Source organism: Euprymna scolopes, chromosome 33, assembly GCF_053919585.1.
Source record: "Euprymna scolopes isolate OS-2025 chromosome 33, ASM5391958v1, whole genome shotgun sequence".
In the NCBI taxonomy this organism is placed as follows: domain Eukaryota; kingdom Metazoa; phylum Mollusca; class Cephalopoda; order Sepiida; family Sepiolidae; genus Euprymna; species Euprymna scolopes.
Genome location: NC_136514.1, coordinates 64,619,435 through 64,629,674, shown reverse-complemented (window position 1 = coordinate 64,629,674; position 10,240 = coordinate 64,619,435). Strand labels below are relative to the sequence as shown.

The 10,240-nt window shown below is 33.5% G+C and overlaps 1 protein-coding gene across 2 annotated transcripts in view; it reads left to right on the top strand.

Annotated features, from left to right (window-relative positions):
* The first annotated feature begins 8,789 nt into the window (after window positions 1-8,789).
* LOC145258274 (ribosome assembly protein METTL17, mitochondrial-like) overlaps window positions 8,790-10,240 on the top strand; it is a 60,855-nt gene continuing 59,404 nt past the window's right edge. Inside the window, exon 1 of one of the 2 annotated variants that reach the window (XM_080116271.1) lies at window positions 8,790-8,913. In XM_080116271.1, the coding sequence (XP_079972397.1) occupies window positions 8,809-8,913 (105 nt within the window). In that variant the 5' untranslated portion in view covers window positions 8,790-8,808. The remainder of the gene's footprint in view (window positions 8,914-10,240) is intronic. The other variant, XM_080116272.1, reaches the window with a different exon arrangement.

The window sequence follows — 10,240 nt, the reverse complement described above, 5'->3', positions numbered from 1 at the left end:
ACTGTGATGTGACAATTGCTATCATTTTGACTGTAATGTGACAATTGCTATCATTTTTACTATGATGTGACAATTGCTATCATTTTGACTGTGATTCGACAATTGCTATCATTTTGACTGTGTTGCGACAATTGCTATCATTTTGACTGTGTTGCGACAATTGCTATCATTTTGTACTGTAATGTGACAATTGCTATCATTGTGACTGTGTTGCGACAATTGCTATCATTTTGACTGTGATGTGACAATTGCTATCATTTTGACTGTGATGTGACAATTGCTATCATTTAGACTTAGATGTGACAATTGCTATCATTTGTACTGTGATGTGACAATTGCTATCATTTTTACTGTGTTGTGACAATTGCTATCATTTTGACTGTGATGTGACAATTGCTATCATGTTTACTGTGTTGTGACGATTGCTATCATTTTGACTGTGATGTGACAATTGCTATCATTTTGACTGTGATGTGACAGTTACTATCATTTTTACTGTGATGTGACAATTGCTATCATTTTTACTGTGTTGTGACGATTGCTATCATTTTGACTGTGATGTGACAATTGCTATCATTTTGACTGTGATGTGACAATTGCTATCATTTTGACTGTGATGTTACAATTGCTATCATTTTTACTTTTTTGTGACGATTGCTATCATTTTGACTGTGATGTGACAATTGCTATCATTTTGACTGTGTTTTTACGATTGCTATCATTTTGACTGTGATGTTACGATTGCTATCATTTTGACTGTGATGTGACAAATGCTATCATTTTGACTGTGATGTGACAATTGCTATCATTTTTACTGTGTTGTGACGATTGCTATCATTTTTACTGTGATGTGACAATTGCTATCATTTTGACTGTGATGTGACAATTGCTATCATTTTGACTGTGATGTGACAATTGCTATCATTTTACTGTGTTTTTACGATTGCTATCATTTTTACTGTGATGTGACAATTGCTATCATTTTTACTTTGATGTTACGATTGCTATCATTTTGACTGTGATGTGACAATTGCTATCAGTGTGACTGTTTTTTGACGATTGCTATCATTTTTACAGTGATGTGACAATTACTATCATTTTGACTGTGATGTGACAATTGCTATCATTTTTACTGTGATGTGACAATTACTATCATTTTGACTGTGATGTTACAATTGCTATCATTTTGACCGTGATGTGACAATGGCTATCATTTTTACTGTGATGTGACAATTGCTATCATTTTTACTGTGATGTGACAATTGCTATCATTTTTACTGTGATGTGACAATTGCTATCATTTTTACTGTGATGTGACAATTACTATCATTTTTACTGTGATGTGACAATTGCTATCATTTTGACCGTGATGTGACAATTGCTATCATTTTTACTGTGATGTGACAATTACTATCATTTTGACTGTGATGTGACAATTGCTATCATTTTTACTGTGATGTGACAATTGCTATCATTTTGACTATGATGTGACAATTGCTATCATTTTGACTGTGTTTTTACGATTGCTATCATTTTTATTGTGATGTGACAATTGCTATCATTTTTACTGTGATGTGACGATTGCTATCATTTTTACTGTGATGTGACAATTGCTATCAGTTTGAGAGTTTTGTGACGATTGCTATCATTTTTACTGTGTTGTGACAATTGCTATCATTTTGACTGTTTTGTGACAATTGCTATCATTTTGACTATGATGTTACAATTGCTATCATTTTGACTGTGTTGTGACAATTGCTATCATTTTGACTATGATGTCACAATTGCTATCATTTTTACTGTGTTGTGACAATTGCTATCATTTTTACTGTGTTGTGACAATTGCTATCATGTTGACTGTGTTGTGACAATTGCTATCATTTTGACTGTGATGTGACAATTGCTATCATGTTTACTGTGATGTGACAATTGCTATCATTTTGACTGTGATTTGACAATTGCTATCATTTTTACTATGATGTGACAATTGCTTTAATTTTGACTGTGATGCGACAATTGCTATCATTTTGACTGTTTTGCGACAATTGCTATCATTTTGACTGTGTTGTGACAATTGCTTTCATTTTGTACTGTAATGTGTCAATTGCTATCATTTTGACTGTGTCGCGACAATTGCTATCATTTTGACTGTGATGTGACAATTGCTATTATTTTGACTGTGATGTGACAATTGCTATCATTTTGACCGTGATGCGACAATTGCTATCATTTTAACTGTGATGTGACAATTGCTATCATTTTGACTGTGATGTGACAATTGCTATCATTTTGACTGTGATGTGACAATTGCTATCATTTTCACTGCGTTGTGACAATTGCTATCATTTTGACTGCGTTGTGATAAGTCAGCATGATACTCTAGAGGAATGGAATCGTCCGAGTTGTTCAGATAAGGTAACCCATTAAAGTCCTTATATTCTCTTTGTAAACTCAGAATATTTGGAAAAAGTAATGGATACCCATTAACTGTTCGTTCATCCTTTGACAGTGTGTCAGAAATTGCATAACTTGAAATTCCAACTTTCATTGGTTGATGAATTAATGCCATGTTCTATTACAGCCCTTTTGATTGGTGGATTGCAATTGGAACACCGAGCACCACCGGTGTTCAAACTGCTACCTTCACTTTGTGTAGTTATTTCAGAGGGGTAAGACAGGATTTGTATCTCCTCCATGCACCAGCGCAGTCGTTAATTGAAAGGCAAATGGCACTTTTTTTCTTTCCTCAGATTATTTTACCTAATCAATTAGGTTTCATTAAAGATGTTATAACGTCTCCTTACATCAGCAAATAATCTTGATATCATATTCGACCATTCAGTGAAATCAGCCTTTCATTCAACTAGAGCCATAACTAAATGGAACGTTACCAAGAACTTTAAACTCTACTCAGTAGAGATGCAACTAACACTTCTTACGAAGTCAACTACCAAATTTAACAGAGATGCAAAAAGATGCAACGATTTTTGTAAACCCCCAAAGGAAGGCGATTGGTTTTTCATCATAAGTTTGCCTTTCATTCATTGTGTCAATTTCTCTCTGCTGAGTTCTAAATTATGTATGATTAAATTTGAAACAAAATATGTTATTTTAAATAATTATAGTCATAAATGTTTTCCGACACTAAACTAGGACATAACCAATATGACATTCATATTCAGGGCAGGCAATTAGTTTTTTAAATTCACAACAAATAATTGTTACAAAAAGCAAAAAGTAATTTATTAAAAAGAAAAACAAAAAACAAATAATTTTAAGAATTCGACAATCAAAAAATATTTTTTTACAACGCTTTGGAGCAGACAAGTAGTTTTTTTTTAGTTTTTTAATTCATGACAAATAATTGTTACCAAAGACAAGAAATAATTTAGTAAAATAAAAACAACAAACAAATAATGTAAAGAATTCAATAACAACAAAAAAAATTGTTCATATGGAATATTTCTCCTATATATGAGACAAAAATAAAAAATCTTTTTTAGACAGGAATAATCACTGGTCATGGAGAGAGTCGCAATATTTTCTCGGTGATAATCACAAAGTGTTCAATTCAGTAAAACGTTATAATTGAAAACTGATCCCCGACCATAAAAGTCATGGAAAACATTTTTATTTTTCAAAATTTTTTTAAGCTACCGCAGATGTGCTGACGGTTATATCCCACAGGATTAGTGAATCTCTTGACAAAGGAATTGCCCTTTGCTCTTGACATATCAAAGGCCTTCGACAAAGTATGGCATAAGGGTCTACTTCACAAGATTTCCAGCTACGGTATAACTGGAAATGTTTTCTCAATCATTAAATCATTTCTCTCCGATAGGCTCATAAGAGTAGTGATAGATGGACAAAAATCGGAGGCCTGCAATATAAATGCTAGAGTCCCTCAGGGGTCAATCCTGGGCCCAACTCTCTTCCTGATCTACATCAATGACCTCCCTAAACACATACTTAAATCATTCGTTGACATCTATGCTGATGACACGACCATCTACGGCAACACATCAAAGGCTGTAAATGACGAAGTTCTCTCTGATTCTCTCTCCTCTGATGTCGAGCGCGTGGTTCAGTGGGGGAAGATGTGGCTAGTTACCTTTAATGCATCCAAAACCAAACTCCTATCCTTACATCATCAACGCTCTGATCCCCAGCTGGCATCAATTGTGATGGATGGCTCTCGTCTGGGTGAGGCCCCGTGTTTTGACAAGCTTCTGGGTTTGACCTTTACTCCTGATCTGAAATGGAACACGTACATCAAGTCTGTTGCCAAGGTCGCTGGAAAGATGGTGGGATCCTTCTACCGCTCCAGAAGATATCTCACTACTGATGCAATTCTCTATCTATATAAAAGCCAAGTACGGCCAAGGATGGAATACTGTTGCCATATCTGGGCAGGAGCTGCTAAAAACAGCCTATCATGCCTTGACAGAGTACAAAATAGACTTCGTGGTTTAGTGGGGGATGCCCTTTTCTCTACCCTGCAACCTCTCTCCCACAGAAGAGACGTTGCGAGCCTATCCTTGTTTTATCGTTATTTCCATGGCAGGTGCTCGTCTGAACTCCAATCCCTGGTCCCCCCTCGCCAATCTTTCACGAAAAACACCCGTCTAGCTGAATCCACTGTGAAAAATTTCCCCCACTCTATATCTGTGCCTAAATCAAAACGCGGATTTCATGAACAAAGCTTCTTTCTTAGAACTGCACGCCTGTGGAACTCTGTCTGCCTGCTTCCCTCCGGACTACAACTTGGATGTCTTCAAGTCTAATGTTAACAAATTCCTAATGAACCGCCCCCTTAAGTAAACACTTCATCAAATCTCCTCACTAACGTAATGTACTTGCAATAACCCTTATCCCTGAGTGGCTTCCGGGCCTTGATAAGTGGTGATCACTGTGTAAAAAAAAAAAATAAAAATAAAAAAAAAAGCTGAAACTTATGTTTGTAATCGTTAAAATTAACATGAAAAAAAGACAATAAACTAAAAGTGTAAATTGTGGAATTTAGAAGTGGGGGATCAATTTCTTAGACGTCCGCCATCCAATTTTATGGCAAAACTACAAAAAGTGATGTCTCGATTGCATTTGGATAATATTCTGAACGAAAAAGGGAGAAAAATCCACATAATTCAAATTTGCGTGATTGTAAAAAGTCATTCTAGCTATGAAGGGGGTGGGGTGCATTGGAAAAACTCAAATTCGCTTAAAAAATAAAACTACTTAATCAATTTACATGATTTTTAGAATATATTTTCGTTTTCATCAGAGATACAGGATGTTATAAGAAAGGTCTCCCTTTTCTTGTAAGTAAGAAAAACATTAAATAAGTAAAAATGAGATTAGATAGACCAAGATTCGAATCTCGTAAGCAAGGTTCAGGAATAGGGTCAGAAATGGAATTTTCGCATTGTTCAGTTTTCACATAAAATAGTTTAGATATGTTGTTTGAAAAGGAATTTAATTATTCAATTCTTTTTATGAAAACTGAATTAAAATAAGGTCAGTTAGAAGAACGAACAATAGCAAATTTAAATATGTTGAAAAATAAGTTAGGTTGAAAAATAGGTTAGAAGAATTCTTTGCCTGCAGAAATGGTTTGGACATGTGCGAACCATGCATGTTTAAGCCACATGAGTTCAGGCCACGTGGGTCGAGCACGTTCTTGGACATATGCATGACATCATAGCAGAAAATGAATTCGCAATATAGTTTGCTAATTTTAGACAGACAGGGTAGAGAGTTGAGTTGAGTTAGAGGCAGAGCTGACATCGTCAGAGAAGCAAAGAGTTAGAAAGTTTTAATCATGTAGTTGGCTTTTGAATTCCTGGATGTCATCATCATTGCGACTGGCCGAATGTAATAAAAGAACACATCATATTTTGTAACTGCGTCTTCGTGTTGTGTCATTCTTCAACAATTAAAGGTAATGTGAAACATCCTTTATATGAACATTGTGTCCACTCATCGTTATAATGAACTTTTGTATAAACCATCTAAGTAATGTGTCCCCCTCTCTATCATAAGTAATGACAGTCTTCTCCTCTGTGTTAAAAAACTGATCACCATAACCCTCCTCTCTACAATATATGTAATAAGAAACCACAGACTGTAAAATGTATAAATGTCTTATTCTTCTCTCTTCTTCCCCTCTCACTGTATTACATGTCACCATCTCTCCACAATATGAACATTCAGCTATACAATACATATACAATACATATACAATACATATACAATACATATACAATACATATACAATACATATGCAATACAGATTTTTCTTTATTTTTGTTTTCTATAATATAAATTTCACCTGTCTGTTTAAATGTATGTATGCCTAAACTTTTGATAGAGGTGACAGATTTTCACGAGATTGGTATCATTTTGAAGCTCGACTCTTCGGACGATAAATATCGAAAAATTGGCTAAAAGCATTAATTCCTTCACTGGGCACTTTTCTACAAGGAGGTGTTGCTTTTTTCACCAATATTTTTGAAAGTCATCCCCTCTTTTCGATTGACTGGCCTTAATTTACACCTTCGCCACTTCCAGTTCGGCAATGGATGCAATGGCAAAGACGTCACTTTTTTTTTTTCACATTCTTTTCCTCAGTGCAGTCACTCACACGCTCACGCGTGTAAATGAACAAACATTTATTAATTTTAATTTTCCCGCGTATTTACACAAAAATAAGTTCTTCCAGCAACTATATAATTTCGAATACGCCCACACGCTTTTCTCACAACAACAAAAGTAAAATGGAGATATTTCTGGTGGACGTAGTTGAAGACAGTACCACGTGACACAAGCGACCAATGAGAAAATTTAGAAGATTGTCTTTTTTATGCTTTTCCAAAAAACAAATACCAGCAGCAGCAATTTTGTGCTGGAGCCGGTTCAAAAAGTATTTAAACGCAACAAAACATTCTTCTTCCTTCTTTTTTCTTTTCTTCTCGCTCCGACGTGACACAAAAACATGCCTCTCGTTTTCACCTCATCATCGTTTTCAAATCTGTCTAAACCATAATTACACACGCGGGCACCCAAAATCACACTTATGCACACACGCACCCATTTCCGTACATTTTCTATAAGAATTACTAACAACGGATCACTTTCCTTATGGGACTTTTGAATAAAGCAAACTTCGCCAGTTAAAACACAAACCTTGAAATAAGGACATTATTTTCACAAAAGACTTTCATCTTCTAATCTGATTATCTCAACTTTGAACATTCTAATCATAATGATTTCTCAAGAAATCTTACTGATCGGTGGTAATTGTCTGTATTTTATTACCGATCGGTCTTTGCTTGTTCATCTTGTTATTTTTGTTGAAATTACTATTTCAAACGAGAAGGAGTTGTCATTTTGTTTTATTCCTTTTTTTTATTATTTTGTTTGGGACAGAGAAATTTAATTTCACTTAAACTTCTTTTCCCCTCTACACTTCCTTCGCGGTACAGGTTCGAGCCTGCCTACCTACTACGACTTTTTTTTTTTTTTTGCTCAACACACACCTCCAAATGCCCGGCCATCCAGGCTAGTTTGGCAGTCTTGTAGTTAAGTCCCGGCAAAGTTCGACAACTCTAGGAGGGTCACATCAGTATTTTACACCGTCATATCATGAATATTACGAATTATTAGTTTTAAAATAAAAATAAAAATTAAAATTTTTAAATAAAAAAAATATGTAATTAATATAAAAAATATTTTAATATTGGAAGTAAGCACTTGATTAAATAAAGTAAACGAACAAAATATACATTTTTATATATTTTTAACTATTTATTTAACAGAAAAATGAAATCTTTTAGAAAGTGTATTAATAATACAATAATACACTGTATTATTGTCTTAACAGAAAAACGAACATAATAAAATCTGAAGTAATGAACCAGAACCATGTAACAAAATATAAATTTATATATACAAAATAAAACAACTTAGAAAATTAAACATTTCTTAAAAAGTATATTGTCTTATGCTTTTAATAATTCGTGAAAATGCGTGTCCTTTCTCACGCTACGCCTCCTCCACACCTCTGGGAATGGAACAAATTTTCATATTTTTTTAATATTAATTATATGGTACTAGTGTACTTATTGATCCGTGCTGAAATAATAACGTTATTGTTTAAAAAAAACAAACATTCTTAACATGAGGAGGGGAGGGTGTTTTGTACAATTGAATAAAAAAACATATAAAACTTTAAACTTGAAAATACGATTTAAAAAATAGCGCGGATCAATAAGTGCACTAACACAAATTATATAATATATTTTATATTAATTACATATTTTTTTATTTTAAAACTTAAATAATTTTTATTTTAAAACTAATAATTCGTAATATTCGTGATCTGACGGTGTAAAATACTGATGTGAACCTTCTATAGTTGTCGAACTTTGCCGGGACTTAACTGCAAGACTGCCACTAGTTTAATATAAGCGGGAATCTTGGATAACCACTTGAATTTTTCCCCACATTAAAATCGATATTGTGTTTAAACCTGGCCTCGTGGAGAGGTTAGTAAATTCGGACAAAAAAGTTTAAAGGGGAATAACTCTAATTAAAAAGGGAATAACTCTAAATCGAAATTTACTTATAGTTTTGTATCTACAATATTTTAAAATCCAAATTTAAGCCAGTTTAATGTAAATATTCGATGCTTTAAATAGCAATAATATTTATATTTCATTTTATGAAATAATTTGTTTCAATTCAAAGAAAATTAAAAGAAAGTACGAACAAAAAGTAACAAAAACAAATAGTAAAAATAATAATAATAAAATGGCCGCTTTCACGTTATTCAGCATGGCCTTCACTCAGAAAGGTGTTTTGTTTAAATCGCTGTCTTATAATCGTTTTGTTTACGTCAGAAGTTTGTATTGGAAGGTATTTTTGTTTTTTAATCGGTATCACCTTATATAAAACAAAACATGTTCTTAATTTTTTGGTACTTATGCAGAATACGGACTGTACGTAACATTATTTAGAAAGCCATTCTTAACATGGGGAAGGGGGGATGTTTTGTAACTATTCTGTAGTTTCACCTAACAATTTAATAAACAGAGATCCTGTAAAAATTGAGTTTAACTTGAAATCTTACCTAAAAAAAAAAGTACAGTTCGTGTTCTGCCTGCATGTGTACCATTTTGCGCGCGCGCGTGTGTGTGTGTGTGTGTAAATAATCGCATTATCATCTCCTCGCCGTTTTTGTATGTGTGTGTGTAAATAATCGCATCTCCTTGACGTTTTTTCTTCTTCTCATATTTTAAAAAAATATTCAGAGTTGAAAACATGTTGGTGCTTGCCGCGACATTTTTAAATAGTTTTGTTAAATATAGCGATATACGGATACGCTACAACAGAACACACCGACCACTCTAATTTGTGTTTTTAGGGTTAATCAAGGTCGCTGACAACGAATCTGAGGGTTTATTTTACTGTACAAATAGATTCGAAAAAGTTGTCACAAAACAAATATAGAACAAATAGTATTTGTACAGTTTAGTCAAGACATTAAAAAATAAAAATATCGAAAAAAGTTTAAATTGTATGTATCCGTTATAGAACGATGTTTTCAGAAAATAAATTTCACTTAATTTCATCAAGTAGTTTTTTTTTACAGCGGAAAAACACGTTTTTATGAGAGCGCGTTGAAAGCGGCCATCTTGGATTAAAAAAAAAAAAATTGTTTGAATTTTAGAAATGCCAAAGGAAGATAACTCCAGTTAAAACGCTGACACCCCTCCCCATCTCTAATACTAGCTTTTCTCCCTAAAAATCGAACATTTTGCTCGGTATCATAAAAAATTGTTTTTTCGCTGTAAAATAAAACAAAACTACTTGATGAAATTAAGTGAAATTTCTTTTCAGAGAACTTCGTTCCTTAACAGATACGTACAATTTAAACTTTTTTCGATATTTTCATTTTTTAATGTCTGTACAAGTACCGAACAAATAAATGTTATCAAAGACAAGATAAGTTACTTTTCTACCCAACTGGATATGTTTTTAGTGTTTATATTTAATGTAACATGTTTATTCAGCTCGAAAAACATAGTGTTTACAGATGTATTGGAAAATTTAAAATGGCAGCCGACTCTCTCTTTGAGGCGGTAAGTTTGGGAAAATGAGTTATAAATAAAAAGAAAACAGACAAAATACTGTTAGAAACTCACTCAACATATGTTACCGTGACATAGGCTGACATATATTC